Below are 15,293 nucleotides of genomic sequence, written 5' to 3'. Positions count from 1 at the left end.
CCAAGGGTGTGGTAGGAAGGAATTGTCAAAAAAAGTTTCTACCCTGTAGGGTATTCCAGCAATGTGTGGGTCTTATCAGGGCATGGAATATATTTATCTGCTTACCGGGTGATCTTCAGATAACTGAAGGTTACAGCCATGCCATCCTGTAGTTTTCTCCAGGCCTAATATCCTGCTGCCTTCAGCTGTTCCTTACCTGATTTGGTTTCCAGATCCTTTGTAATCCTGGCTGCTCACTGACCATGCTTATATGTCAGTGTCCTTTATGCAATGTGGTCTGAAGACCTGATCCTAGGAATGCTTTGACAGCAGAGAATAGTAGAGCTGCTGCCTCCTTGTTTCTGGGTCTGTTCCTAGCTAAGCAGCATGAGGTTGCTTTGGTGGTTTTGGTAGTGGCCCTGTTGGCATATATTTCTTGGTGATTTGTGCTCAACTGAAACCCCTAGATCTGTTTCACATGAGCTGCTATTAAACCATTCCTTTCCCATCCTATACTTGGGTAGTTGGTCAGGTTTCATTGCATGGTTTTGGTTCTTCATCTCAGCTTATTAGCTCATAGGATGTCAGAGCTAGAAGAACTCTAGAAAAAAGCTTTATTCATTTTTGATCTTGTTGCTTCTGTTTTCCACGTTCACTGCCGTGATCTTCCCCACCTCCCCAGTTTTGTACTATCCACAGTTTGGTAAGCAGATCCTTGTATTTGTATCCAAATCACTCATGAAAATATTGACCAGAGCTGTACAGCATTTCGTTGACACCTTCCTCTAGTTGACCTCTGTCCATTATCAGCACTTCTTTCAAGCTGATTGTTTGTTAGCTGTGAGTCTCTTACTTTGCTACTAGTGGCCTGGTGCACGAAATTTGTGCACGGGGAGGGGCATGTCCCTCAGCCCGGCCTGCACCCTCTCCAATCTGGGACCCCTCGGGGGGATTTCCGACTGCCAGTTTAGGCCCGATCCTAAACCGGCAGTTGGACATCCCTCTCGCAATCCAGGACCACTGGCTCCTAACTGCTCACCTGCCTGTCTGCCTGGTTGCCCCTAACCACTCTGCCTGCCGACCTCCTTGCCACCAAATGCCACCCCTCTCGCTGGCCTGCTTGCCCCCAACGGCCCCCCCCCCCCCGCCAGCCTGCTCGCCCCCAGCTGTCCCACCCCCACTGCCAGCCTGCTCGCCCCCAACTGTCCCCCCGCCAGCCTGCTCGCCCCCAACTGCACCCCCCTCCTGCTGGCCTGCTCGCCCCCAACTGCCCCCCCGCCGGCCTGCTCGCCCCCAACTGTCCCCCCCCCACTGGTCTGATCACCCCTAATTGCCTTCCCCTCCTGGCCTGATCACCCCTAATCGCCTCTGCCTCGGCCCCGCCACCATGGCTTTGTCCAGAAGGATGTCCAGAAGGTCTCCAAGTCTAATTAGCATATTACCCATTTATTAGGATAGATAACTACCTGGACATTTGGTGTTAGCTCATCTTCAGTATTTCTTTTCAGCCAAGCATGGTGGGTGATCCCTGTCACCATAACATAGGAAGGTACAGAAGTGATGAGATCCTTCAAGTCTTAAGTGCCAAGCATCAGCAGACTGACAAGGCAGCTGGTGGCAGGGAAGGAAGTCATTTGGAGCTCTTTTCTGACTTTTCATGAATTATAGTTCCTGAGATGAAATAAATCTAAAACAAAGACAGTCCATTTAAATGTGGGCTAGCCGCTATTGTTAGCATCTAACTTACAGCATTTTGGAGATAAGTGGGATATTGCTTTTCTTACCTTCCAGATTGGAGAAGTTTGTTTGTACCTCAGTAAATGTTTGTTGAATGAATCAGTGAGTTAGTTTCATGATAGTTTTCACTTCAACTTGGTTTTTCCAGATCATGGAAAGAAGGAAGAATGGCTTTTGCTTTCCTCCTTCCCCTTACCAAACCCAAGCTTCTTTCAGAACCAGCTAGAGCTCTGCCTCTTCTAGGCAGTCTTCCCTGACAGCTTCTGCTACCTCTCTCCTCTGAACTCTCATGTCAGTATGATGCTTTGCATGGCTTCCCAATTTATGTGTTTATATCTCATCACTCCACACCCTGAAAGAGAAGTTATGGCCAAGGCTTTCCATCATTTTGAGCCTTCCACGCATCAGGCACAAGTACTTAAGGAAACTATTGAACCAAATGTGTCTGCATGAAGTGTTGCCACCAGATGGCACCAGAGTCTGCCATTATTTTGAGAATCTTGCGTAGTAACTTTCAGCCACTTACTGCCAAGCTAGCTATTAAAGATGCCTTCTTTAATGAAGAGGCTTCAACTTATTAAGCAAAATGCCAATAAATACTACAGTAGAAACAAATAAATTGACCAGGCAAAGTTATAACTTTCCATTTTCACATGGTAGACTTGTGTTCACTCAGCCCCTCTGCCCTGCCTCTTTTTTCAGGCACTGAGCTCTCACCCCAGCAGCTGCTTTCTAGACCCTGAACAGAATCTAGCGTTCAAGCCTTCCCAATGGAGAGTGTCTTAATACCTGAAAGTGGCCTCATATCCTTGGTTTGTGTTTTTAGGTCATTTATTTTTTTCCTGGAAAATATAAATTAAACATTATAATGAAATTCTACACCCTACCAATTTTTAAATTGATTTGAGAGAGGAAAAGAGAAACATCGATTTGTTGTTCCACTTATTTATGCATTCATTGATTAACTCTTATATGTGCTCTGACTAGAGATTGAACCCGCAACTTTGGCATATTGGGACAACACTCTAACCAACTGAGCTACCCAACCAGGGCCTAACCCCACCATATTAAAAAAAAAATTTTTATTGGTTTTTAGAGAGAGAGGAAAGAAGAGGGATGAAGAGATAGAAACATTGATGAAAGAGGAACATAATTGACCAGCTGCTTCCTGCACGACCCCTACTGGGGATTGAGCCTGCAACCTGGGCATGTACCCTGACTGGGAATTGAACTGGTAACTTCTTGGTTCCTGGGTCTATGCTCAAGACTGAGCCATATTGGCTAGGCACCCCACTATTTTTTTTTTTAAATATATTTTATTGATATTTCACAGAGAGGAAGGGAGAGGGATAGAGAGCTAGAAACATCGATGAGAGAGAAACATCGATCAGCTGCCTCCTGCACACCTCCCACTGAGGATGTGCCCGCAACCAAGGTACATGCCCTTGACCGGAATCGAACCCAGGACCTTTCAGTCCGCAGGCCGACACTCTATCCACTGAGCCAAACCAGTTTCGGCCACCCCACTATTTTTTAAAAAAATATTTTTATTGATTTCAGAGAGGAAGGGAGAGGGAGAGAGATAGAAACATCAATGATGAGATAGAACCATTGATCGGCTGCCTCCTGCACGCCCCCTACTGGGGATCAAGCCCGCAACCTGGGCATGTGCCCTTGACCGGACTCGAACGCGGGACCCTTCAGTCCACAGGCCGATGCTCTATCCACTAAGCCAAACCGGCTAGGGCCCCACCATTTTTAATATGTTGATTATTTTTGTTACCTCATTGCAGTCTTTGTTCCCTTATATATGTGACTTTATGCAGTTTTGATAATGTGAAACCATAAGAGTTCTCATTTACTGACCGCTTATTATGAATTATGTACTGTGCTTGTTTGATATACACTGAGTGTCCAGATTATTATGATCTCTGAACGCATAATAATCTGGCCACTCAGTGTATATCCTATATAATAAAAGGTTAATATGCAAATTGTCCGTTCGACCAGCAGGCGGGCCGGCCAACCGCCCATATCCCCTCCACCTGGCCAGGCTGGCTGGACCCTACCCATGCATGAATTCATGCACTGGGCCTCTAATATATATATATACCAAGTGGCCAGATTATTATGCATTCAGAGATCATAATAATCTGGCCACTCAGTGTATATATTACTCCTATTTAAATGTAAGAGCTGATATGTTGAATACTTACATCATATTTATTATGTTACTTATATTGAATGCTTACCTTGTTAGGAACTGTTCAAAGAGCTTTTCATGTATTAACTTCCTTAATTTATACAACCTTATGAGAATAGATACGTTAACCCCATTTTATAGTTCAGAAAACTGAGGCTTATCAGGGTTAGTGACTTGCCTAAGATAACACAGTAAACAGCTATATTAGGAATCATATCTAGATCTCTTTATATTCATATCTAAAATCTCTGGTCATTTCAATGTATTGTATCATTTGACATTGTTCATGTGTTCTTTAATGATTTCTACTTGGACTTCTTCTGGAAAGGGTCTAAGGATTAATAGAATCTTTAAAATTGGGTTTGATTTGTTTTTCTCCTGCTGCTTGTCTGTTAGCTCCTTGAGGACAGGGACTAGAGGTCATGTTTATTTCTGCATTCCTTTTCCCAGTAAATGCAAAGTAAATATTTGATGGATGAATCAATGAAGCATTTTTTACTACAGAACAGTTTGTCCACTGGAGCCAAACACTAAATACCTAGAATTGCAGTGGAGAAATTTTGGGTATTTTATTATGAACTAGAGGCCTGGTGCATGAAATTCATGCATGGGGTGCGGGGTGTCCCTCAGCCCAGCCTGCACCCTCTCCAATCTGGGACCCCTTGAGGGATGTCCGACTGCCTGTTTAGGGGATCGGGCCTAAAGGGGCAGTCGGACATCCCTCTCACAATCCAGGACTGCTGGCTCCCAAATGCTCACCTGCCTACCTTCCTGATTGCCCCTAACCATTTCTGCCTGCCAGACTGATTACCCCCTAACCCAGCCCTGGGCAAACTACGGCCCGAGGGCCGGATCCGGCTGTTCTATCTGGTTCTCTTGCTCTCCCCTCCGCTCCTTTACTTTGAATTTATATTAGTTCACACAAACACTCCATCCATGCTTTTGTTCCGGCCCTCCGGTCCAGTTTAAGAACCTATTGTGGCCCTCGAGTAAAGAAGTTTGCCCACCCCTGCCCTAACCACTCCCCTGCCAGCCTGATTAATGCCTAACTGCCCTCCCCTGCCGGCCTGGTCACCCATAACTGCCCTCCCCTGCAGGCCTGGTCCCTCCCAACTGCTCTCCCCTGCTGGCCTGATCGCCCACAACTGCCCTCCCTTGCAGGCCTGGTCCCTCCCAACTGCCCTCCCCTGCTGGCCTGATCGCCCACAACTGCCCTCCCTTGCAGGCCTGGTCCCTCCCAACTGCTCTCCCCTGCTGGCCATCTTGTGGCGGTCATCTTGTGTCCACATGGGGGCAGCCATCTTGTGTGTTGGAGTGATGGTCAATTTGCATATTACTCTTTTATTATATTATTAGATAGGATTGAGGCCTGGTGCACGGGTGGGGGCCAGCTGGTCTGCCCTGAAGGGTGTCCCGGATCAGGGTGGGGGTTCCCTTGGGGTGTGGGGCGGCCTGGGCGAGGGACCTGTGGTGGTTTGCGGGCCGGCCATGCCCCCCGGCGACCCAAGCGGAGGCCCTGGTATCTGGGATTTATTTATCTTCTATAATTGAAACTTTGTAGCCTTGAGTGGAGGCCAGGGCAGGCCAGGGCAGGCGGAAAGCTTGGCTTCCTCCATTGCCGGTGGCAACCCAAGCCTCCTGCTCTCTCCAGCTCTGTGGCCGCCGCCATATTTGTTGGGTTAATTTGCATACTCAATCCCGATTGGCTGGTGGGCGTGGCTTGTGGGCGTAGCAGAGGTACAGTCAATTTGCATGTTTCTCTTTTATTAGATAGGATAGCACCACCCAAGAGAACGGAAAGCTAATGCTCAAAAGCCTGAACTCCTCAATGGCATTTAAGTTACAGATTATATAAGGGCAAAATCACAAGACACCAGGGTTAAGGGTTGTGCTGAGAGCTTACTGGTTAGAGGTGAGGTAAGGGTAATAAATCATCTCTAGATTTTGAGGACAGTGGAAAGGTCTTTTCCTGCTTCCCTCTGTTTGGTCTCCTGGGAAAGTAGCCAGGGGTCATTCCACCTATGGCTCAGGAACTGAAATACCTTAGGTTAAGATGTTATCTTTAGCCTGCCAGAGGTCCATGTGAGCATTGGTCAGGTTCTGGCTACTATCTTCAGCCTCAAGAGTTGCTGATTGTCTGGGGAAAGGCTAGGTCTCTGAGGTATATATATATAGAGAGAGAGGATTATGATTTCTAGAGCTAGGACTTAAAACTAAAACTAAGTTTAGTCAAAGTCTTAAGGACACTTGGTTTTACTATCACAGGAATTCTAGGATACAAAGCTTCTTAATAGAGCCTTTGCATGTTAGAACTTGAAATGGTTTGGAAAATCAAGTCAAACTTCCTTCAAGGAGGAATGCCTTCCATAGGATGACCCAATGAGTTGGAGGCATAACAGAACTTAGAATCCAGGTCTACTGGGCCATCTTGTTTTAAAGAGCCTATTCCTGTCCCTAAATTAATTCTTCCCTTTCCTCCTTCCCCTTCCGTTTCTTCTCCCTTTCCCTCCCTCCTTCCCTCCCTCCCTCCCTCCCTCCCTCCCATGATATGAGTTGAATAGCTTTGTACCCTTAAAGTTTCAAGCCTGAAAGTTATAAACCACAGCAAGATTTTTCACTCCTTTCACACTTATGTCCAGACTTACTCCTGATTATGTCTTTGTTCAAGTCAGAATAGAATCCAGGAAGAAAGCCTACATTAAGTGCTAATTTTCCTTTTTTTTTTTTTTTTTTAACACCTGCTCCTCACCTGAGACAAGTGACATGTAGTGAAAGCTGGGTGATTGGGAGAGAGTTAGGAGGCATTGGGGAGCAAAACAAATGGTGATTAGTCCAAACTTCTGACTTAGAGTTGTATTATACATTTGGAACTCTTCAGCTAAGTCTGAGGTAGATATCTGAAGGAGTGAAAGGGAAACAGATACTCTTTGAAACAGAAATGAGCCTCCCTCTTTGGGTTCTAGTCTTGCTTTCCTCTTTTGAAAAAAAAGTATTTTTATTTATTTCAGAGAACAAGGGAAAGATAGAAACATCAATGATGAGAGAGAATCATTGATTGGCTGCCTGCTGCATGTCCCCTACTGGAGATCAAGCCTGCAATCTAGGCATGTCCCCTGACCGGATCGAACCGTGACCTCCTGGTTCATAGGTTGACGCTCAGCCACTGAGCCACACCGGCGGGCTGCTTTCTTCTTATTTAAGTTTTTTGAGGATCTCTCACGTGCCAGACAGTTTTCTAGCACAGGAAGCAGATGAATATGGCCTAATGACTTTTCTTAAGGATATTGCATTCAGGTAGAGAATGAATTTGAATGCAGTCTTGTATTCTAGGTAAGCACTGTAATGATGGTAGAAAAGAAAATGCTTTGGAGCATTAAAAACTCAAGATACATTCTTCCTAGAAAAGAGACTAAAGGCTTCATGTGTCTCGGAAGTGATGTTATCAGGCAGAAAGGATGTTTTAGCCTGAGGGGGATAGCCTGACTAAAAAGCATGGGGAGTGGTAGAAGATGATCCTTGGAATAGTTTGGGGTCATATTTGGGTGATTTGATTGCCTGTCTAAGGAGTTGGATCTTATCCTATATGGGGGGACCATTAGAGGGTTTTTAAGCAGGGGAATGATATGTTCAAGTCTGTATGTTAGAGATTCCTTTCCAGAGCTCCTGGGAGGGTAGATGGGAAGGGGAGACACTGAACGAGGGAGGCTTAACAAGGAAGTCGTCATAGTCAGCCAGCCAAGGGACAGCAAAGATTCAAATGGAAAGGAGAGAATATATACAATGAACGGTTGGGTGAGGGATGAAAGGGAAATGTCCAGCATGGTCCCAGGTTTCCAACTTAGGTCCCTAGGAGGTGCCTTTGTCCACAATTGGAAATGTAGGCAAGGATCAGGCTGAAATGGAACACCCGAGATGCACTCTGGGTTTGTGGGTAGAGCTGCAGAGGGAGCTGGCTGGAGCTGAAGTGCTTGTGTTTGTGTTTCAGATGGTGACCCTCTTTCAGATGTGGGTTGTTCCCCTCTATTTCACAGTGAAGCTGCACTGGTGGAGGTTCCTAGTGATCTGGATCTTCTTCTCTGCTGTCACAGCCTTTGTCACCTTCCGAGCCACCCGAAAGCCACTAGTGCAGACAACCCCAAGGTGAGAATTTAGGTAGTGGAAAGAACTAGGTTTCTTGAAGCTAATGGTTTGGGATGCATGGGAGGGGAGTGTGTTTGGATGGAAAACTTTGCAATTTTTATCTGCCATGTTTACTTGGCACTGAGCTCCACCAAAACAAGCTGTTTGGGAGACCTACCATTCACAGATTTAAAAAAACCAAATATATTCCTATAGCTTACCTTATAGTTTATTTCAAGGTCTGTTTACATTAAAAGCAAACAATAGAGTAAGCAAATCCTGGTGATGATTGTAGTATCATTTAAAATGTTATTTTCTTCTGTGAACCCTTCTCTCATCTCTAAGTTAGGTTTTCTGTTATATTTTTTCATAGTGCCCTGCAGTTTCCCTTCATAGAGCTTATCACAATTTATAACTAAATATTATTTTGAGAGTCTATCTCCCCACTAAACTATATCTATGAGATCAGAACCACATCCATTCTGTCTGTCACTGTATATCCAGGCCCTACCATAGGGCGTGGCACATAGTAGCCTACTCTATGAATTTTTGTTGAATGAATGAATGAATCTCAGCAAATTTGCAATCTTCCAACAAATACTTCCTTCGAGGTCACAGAGCACCTCCTGCCTGTATATTTCTTTGTATTTTATCCAAATGCATTTCTTATTTGATCCTCCAACCAGCTTGTGAGGTCATTTAATATCTGTACTTAACAGAAAAAAAAAAAAGATTCATTCATTCAACAATGTGTCAGACCCTGTGTTAAGTGCTGGGGATATAGAACTGGATAAGACATGGTCCCTGCCCTCAAGAAGTGCTTGGTTTAAGTGAGGAGAAGAATGAGGAAGCAGCTGTGTCAGTGTAGTTGGTAAGTGCCGTGAGAGACGTGCGTACGGGTCCAAGAAAGCCTCACAGAGGAACTGGCCAGCCTCAAAGCTGTGACCACCTGATCCAGAGTCTTCCAAGTTGCAAGTTGCTCTTTTTCCCATGCCTCATATGTTCCACTGTCCTGCAAGCCTTTCTTTGGCCGTCTGAGTCTTGTCATACAAAGTAAAATTTATCTTCTTGATGAAGTTGGTGATCCAGAGCCCACTCTGGCTGTGGTAGTTCACTTTATGTTAAGGGCCATTTTATAGAAGATACAGGCTCAGTAGCCAGATTGATGTAGATTGGAAACCCCAGCCTTGCCACTTGTTAATTATATGACCTGTTTGACTTCACTTTTCTGAGCACTGAATTCTTTATTCCTAAAAGTGTGGTAATAATCGCTACCTCAAGTAGGGCGATATAAAGAAAAAGTGTAATAAAGCATATTAAGTCACCAAGTAACAAATAGTATAAACTTCTATTTTAAATTACTGAAAATAGTCCATAATATGGGAGGTTTTTTTTATATTTGATAGTGCTTTATAATTTCAAAGCACTTTCATAAAAATCCACATATATTCACACAGCATTTATTGAGCCATGTACTGGTACTACATATACTAGGAAACAGGCTCTTTATAAACCAGTGAAAATTACTTGGCCATTAAAAAGAATGTATTTTACCATTTGTGATAGTAGTGAAATTGTCTCAGAGATGTTATTTGGCTTACCTCAGGTTACCCAGCTAATAAACCTCATTTAATCCAGATTCCACCGAAAATTCTACATCCTTCCTTTGTGTCTCATGATCAGTGCAATCCCTGGATAATGGACCTGTGTGTGGTCTTTGAGGAGGGCATTGTAAGGTGTTTGTTTGGGGCCTTTCCTTTGCCGGAGAAGCTATCACCCTTGAGCTTTCTGGGCCCCAGCATGGTTTGCAGTAACCTAGTTGGCTCTCTGGAGCTAAACAGGCTTGTGCTAGTTATTCAAGCAAATTACTAAATTGCTCATAAGCTCTCATTACAGATAGAATAGTGGCTCCTAATATTAGTGTTTAAAAGGCTCTGGTACATTCTGGTACCATCTTTCCTATCTGACCCTAGCTGGAGTCAACCAACCAGAATCCACGCTGCTTTTCATTGGTTCCTAGGAAGCACTGCTCCTCCCTCAGGAGCATTGCACAACCCTGCTTCATAACATCTAATTCAGAGTTATTCTTTGAGTGCCTCCCTAAGGATCCCTTTTACTCCAGAAAGAAATATTTTCAGAAGCAGAGTCATTAGACATCATTCATTTCATTATTGGTCTGTGGATAGAAAGAAGCAAAGCAGTATTCAGATTAACCATGCCAAGGTATAACAGTCTTCTAGCTAATTCTACCTCTTATTCATCTTCCCTTGAATACTCTTTCTGGACAAGAATAACTAGCCTTCCCCCGTTCCTTTCTGAGCATAGTTGTAGTTACTAGTTTTCACTTCTGATCCAACTAATCTGAATTTGAGCTGTCTGAGGTCCACTGTACTCTTTATTTGAGGCTGAAACCTTTTATGGCTCTCTTTTATTCTCTTGTCTGAGACCAGGAAGATACAAAGTACGGCTCCCTGGTATGTGGAGGTGTTACTGCAATTACAGTAACAGCTTTGTACAGTAACTAAAGTTTCTCAGTAAGTCCTAAGCAAAGATCCTAGTGTCCCCATTGATGTGAGAATAAGGGATCTGGTGGTCCAGAGGTCTCTAGACTACAGTTTCTATGTCAGCTGTATTAATTTCCTCTCCTTTCTCATCCCTGCTTCATTTATCTCTTCTTCTGGAGAATTCTCTTGTTCTTTTATTTGGGGGTTGTTTCTTTGTCTCTTTATTTTGGTTGCCTGTTTGGGTTTGTGACTATCTATTAGGTAGATCTGCTATGCCTATCAGTCTTCTAGTGCAGGACAGTGTCAAAACGCTGTTTCTGACTAATTAGATCAGGCAAAGACTCAAAGCCTCCAGAGACTGCCTCGGCCTACAGACATAGGATTCTGGCTTCAATTGCCCCCAGGCAATCGTCCTCAGGTGTGGGAGAGTTTTTTTTCAAAAGGGTAGGGCAATTGCTTTTGCCCAGAGGCTAATTGTTATTTTTAACTAGAGGCCCAGTGCCTCTAAATTTGTGCACTTGGGAGGGTGTCCCTCAGCCCAGCCTGCACCCACTCCAATCTGGGACCCCTCGGGGGATGTCTGACTGCCGGTTTAGGCTCAATCATCAGGCCTAAACCGGTAGTCGGACATCCCTCTCACAATCTGGGACTGCTGGCTCCCAACCACTCGCCTGCCTGCCAGCCTGATCACCCCCTAACCACTCCCCTGCTAGCCTGATTGATGCCTAACTGCTCCCCTGCCGGCCCAGTCACCCCCAACTGCCCTCCCTTGCCGGCCCAGTTGCCCTCAGCTCCCTTCCCCTGCAGGCCTGGTTGCCCCCAACTGCCCTCCCCTGCCGGCCTGGTCACCCCCAACTGCCCTCCCCTGCCGGCCTGGTCCCTCACAACTACCCTCCCCTGCCGGCCTGGTCGCCCCTAACTGCCTTCCCCTGCAGGCCTGATCGCCCCCAACTACCCTCCCCTGCTGGCCTGATCGCCCACAGCTACCCTCCCCTGCTGGCCATCTTTGACCACATGGGGGCAGTCATCTTTGATCACATGGGGGTGGCCATCTTGTGCGAGGGTGTGAGGGTCAATTTGCATATTACCTCTTTATTATACAGGAAGTGGCCTCAGGGTAAGGTGTTTTCCAATAGGATGGGTCAGCTGCCTTCCCCCCAGGCAAAGCCGCCTGTAAATAGCAAATGTCTGTGTGGGAAAGATGTCCTCTGCTGCATGAGGGAATGACTCAGCACAGGAAACCGGGGGTGTCTGCCTTCTGGCTCTAACCCCTGAGTCTCCAGTCCTGGCTTCAGTTCACACAGCTCTAGTCCACACAGCCCTCCCTCTGCCAGAGCACAAGGTGGTTGGCTCCACAGGGAATTTTGTGCAGTGGCCCTTTAAGAGGGTGCCTGAATTTTCAGCCATCACTCCTTGGCAGACAGCAGCCCTGCTGCTTTTCCCAGCCAGATGTTATATGGGTACTCTTCTCAGTTCTGGTGCTCTCTGCAGGGGGTCCCAGCTTGGGGCTTAGATCCCAGTTTTCAGTGGCAACCCCCCACAGCTGAGATATCTCTCCGGAACATCAGTTGCTGTCTGTGGGCACCTGGCCAGCCCTTTCGCGTCTCTGCCCCTCCTCCCAATCTCTATGCAGTCTCCACTTTTGGTCCTTGGGTATCAGGGTTCTCTCCAGTGAGTCTTCCATTGATTATTCAGGAAGTTTTTCTGTATTTTAGTTGTAATTCCAGTTTGCTCCCGGGAGCATGTCTGTGCAGCACCCACTTACTCTACCGCCATTTTTAATCTCTTTCTCTCTCCTTTCTCCAGGTTGGTTTATAAGTGGTTCCTGCTGATCTATAAAATTAGCTATGCCACTGGCATCGTTGGCTACATGGCTGTCATGTTTACCCTTTTTGGTCTTAACTTATTATTCAAGTGAGTACCCTTCGCTTTTTTTTTTTTTTTTCTGGTGTTGGGGGAGGAGATGCTGGTGGGATATATCTTTCTTCCTGGGGCAAGTCCTGGTTATTAACAGGGGAAACATGGTAACCCAGGATAGGAGACTCGAGCCATGGGGGATACGAGGGTGGGCCCTCCACTATTGTGCTGACAAAGAGAAAGGAATGTTGGATAATACAGAGTTAGAGTTTCAAATCATTGGTTATATTTTCTAAGAATTTATATTTTAGTGGAAGAGTATGACAGAAGTAATAATAATAATAATTATAGCCAGTTTCCTGTTACTTTATCTCCCTAATATAACTGTTTTCTTTGTCCATATATTTATTGCAGCATCCACTCTCCCTGAGTGATCTTATGTTCAAGAAGAGTAGGAGTTGGCAAACTATGTCCTGTGGGCCAAATTGGTCTACTTCCTGTTTTTATAAAATAAGAAAAATATCTTACTGGAACACAGTCACACACATTTGTTTACACATTGTCTATAGCTGCTCTTGCAGTAAAACAGCAGATTTTAATAATTGTTGCAGAGACTATATAGGCCACAAAACTAAAATATTTACTATCTGACCTGTTACAGAAAAAATTTGTTGACCCTGGACTAGACATTTGAACTCGTGGCATACAGTTGACCACACCTGGCAACAGATCCACCTAGGATACAAGACAGGAAATTGCAGGGCAGTGTCTTCAGAAGTTCTCATAGTAGTCACAGGGCTGAGATGTAAGAGAGTGAGACAGCTGTCCCAGAAGTCCCCCCTCGCCTAAGGAACACATTCAGTTTTAGGAATCTCCCAGTCCAGATGCAGTGTACCGATTACAGGTCATGTTTAACATATAAGCATTGTTGCTTTGTAGCACAGCTGACAATCCATTTTTATCAGATTTCTAAGGAAACAGTTCTAGAAAGTTAACCTGTGGACATTTAACTCCTCCATTTTTGGGCACTTAGGTTGTTTTTCTATTTAGTGTTGTCACAGATAACATTGCTGTGGTGCTTCCTAAGGTTACATTACTAGGAGTAGGAGTCTTTGCTATTTCTTTCTATTGTCATAAGCTTTCCAAAATATCTGTATCAGCATACATGTCTACCTACCCCCAACTGAGGTAGAAGCCAAGAAATTCTGAGCTTTGGGACTGGTGGGTACAGTGAGTAGGGCAGAAGAGGGTGGAAATGTGGTTTCCTGGCTGAGGGGATGAGGTTTGTGGATCACGAGGAATCCTAAGCCTATGACAGTATACTGAAGCTAAACAGATTTAGGATTGAAATTTAAATTCATGACCACTGGCTTCTTCCCCAAACCTAGTACACTACTTTATGTAGTGAGAGGGCGGCCATGCAATTCTTACTTGGGGTAGAACAGGCTGGAAGAATAAACTGACTCCACAAAGGAACTAATCAGTATAGTCTAACACATCTCATCAAAGAAAAGCAAGTTATTTCCAGATATCTTCTTACCTGTGTGGTTTAAAAAAAAATTAAAATCAAGATTCTGCCTTACATCTTAAAGCCACTTATTCTATAATTAAAGTTTCTTTTTACTCTCATAAACTCTACAAGGAAGAAAACAGAATTGGGAATCTTGACCATTTTTATGCTACTGATCAGGTTAATCAGTGAATGATCATGATGTCTAGTTAATAGGTTAAATATTACAAGATGGATGAGCAAATTCAGCTTTCTAAGATAATTATCATTTACAGCTTTAAGTAAACACATACAGTTCCTGGTACAATTTTTTTTTTTTTTTTTTTTTTTTTAGTTTAAAGAGAGAGGAAGCGGGAGCGTGAGAGAGACCCATGTGAGAGGGAAACATTGATTGGGTGCCTCCTGCCTGGGGATCAAACCCACAACCTGGGTATGTGCCCTGACCAGGAATTGAACCTGCGACCTTTTGGTGCACAGAATGACGCTCCAATCAACTGAGCCACACCAGGCAGGGTACAAATATTTTAACAAAGGTACTTTCTATACTAAACATTTATAGACTCAAGGTTGCAAATTATTGGTCCTTGGACTTATTAAAACAAATCTCTTGATATTACAGGCAAGAACTTTGTCTTTCTACCTAAAACCTATATAATTTTATTAACCAGTGTCACCCCAATATATCCAATAAAAATACTTTGTTCTTCTTGGTAAATAGATGTGGGTCATAGTTTAACTTGATGACACACAGAATATGTATAGGTGCAGCTTAACATTTTATGGTAGCTCGTCTGTAACTGACTAACTTTTTTCTAAAAACTGTATTGCCAAACTTTTCTGTAAAGGGTTAAATAATAAATATTTTAGACTTTGTAAGATAAGAGTTGAAATCTAGGATACGATATAGATACTTCTATAATGAGAGAAAACTCCTTCCCTGCCCCATGGGCTGTATCAGATGGTGGGCATATTTGTGCCTGCTTGCCATCAGACAAGACATTCTCAGAAGCAGTAGCCTGAAAGGGGGTGGTATGAAGTGGAGTCCTCAATATGTAGGTGCCAACCAGAGCAGGCCCTTGGCAGCTGCAGTGCATGGTTGCCAGTTGGAGGAGGCAGGCACTGGCAACAGAGAGGGGAAGTGGGGCAGAAGGGGATACCATGGCTTCGTCTTTGAAGCTCACAATGCTAGCCTGTTCAGTTGGTTCCCAGGGACAATACACTGCATGCCAGATTATTATGATCTCTGAATGCATAATAATCTGGTCACTCAGTGTATATCCTATATAATAAAAGGCTAATATGCAAATTGTCCCCTCTTCCAGGAGTTCGACCAGCAGGCAGGCCGGCCAACCGCCCATGTCCCCACCCCCTGGCCAGGCTGGCC

The 15,293-nt window shown here is 44.6% G+C and overlaps 1 protein-coding gene across 5 annotated transcripts in view; it reads left to right on the top strand.

Moving 5' to 3' along the window:
* The window catches only part of RNF121 (ring finger protein 121), a 77,180-nt gene that overhangs the window by 50,045 nt on the left and 11,842 nt on the right, over window positions 1-15,293 (top strand). For 2 of the 5 annotated variants that reach the window (XM_080641457.1, XM_080641456.1), the window contains exons 4-5: window positions 7,905-8,059; window positions 12,349-12,456. In XM_080641457.1, coding sequence (XP_080497583.1) covers window positions 7,905-8,059; window positions 12,349-12,456 — 263 coding nt within the window. The remainder of the gene's footprint in view (window positions 1-7,904; window positions 8,060-12,348; window positions 12,457-15,293) is intronic. The other 3 variants (XM_080641458.1, XM_080641459.1, XM_080641460.1) reach the window with 2 other exon arrangements.

This window comes from Plecotus auritus, assembly GCF_963455305.1.
Source record: "Plecotus auritus genome assembly, chromosome: 9".
Taxonomy (NCBI): Eukaryota; Metazoa; Chordata; class Mammalia; order Chiroptera; family Vespertilionidae; genus Plecotus; species Plecotus auritus.
This window is presented reverse-complemented; position numbering and strand designations above follow the sequence as displayed.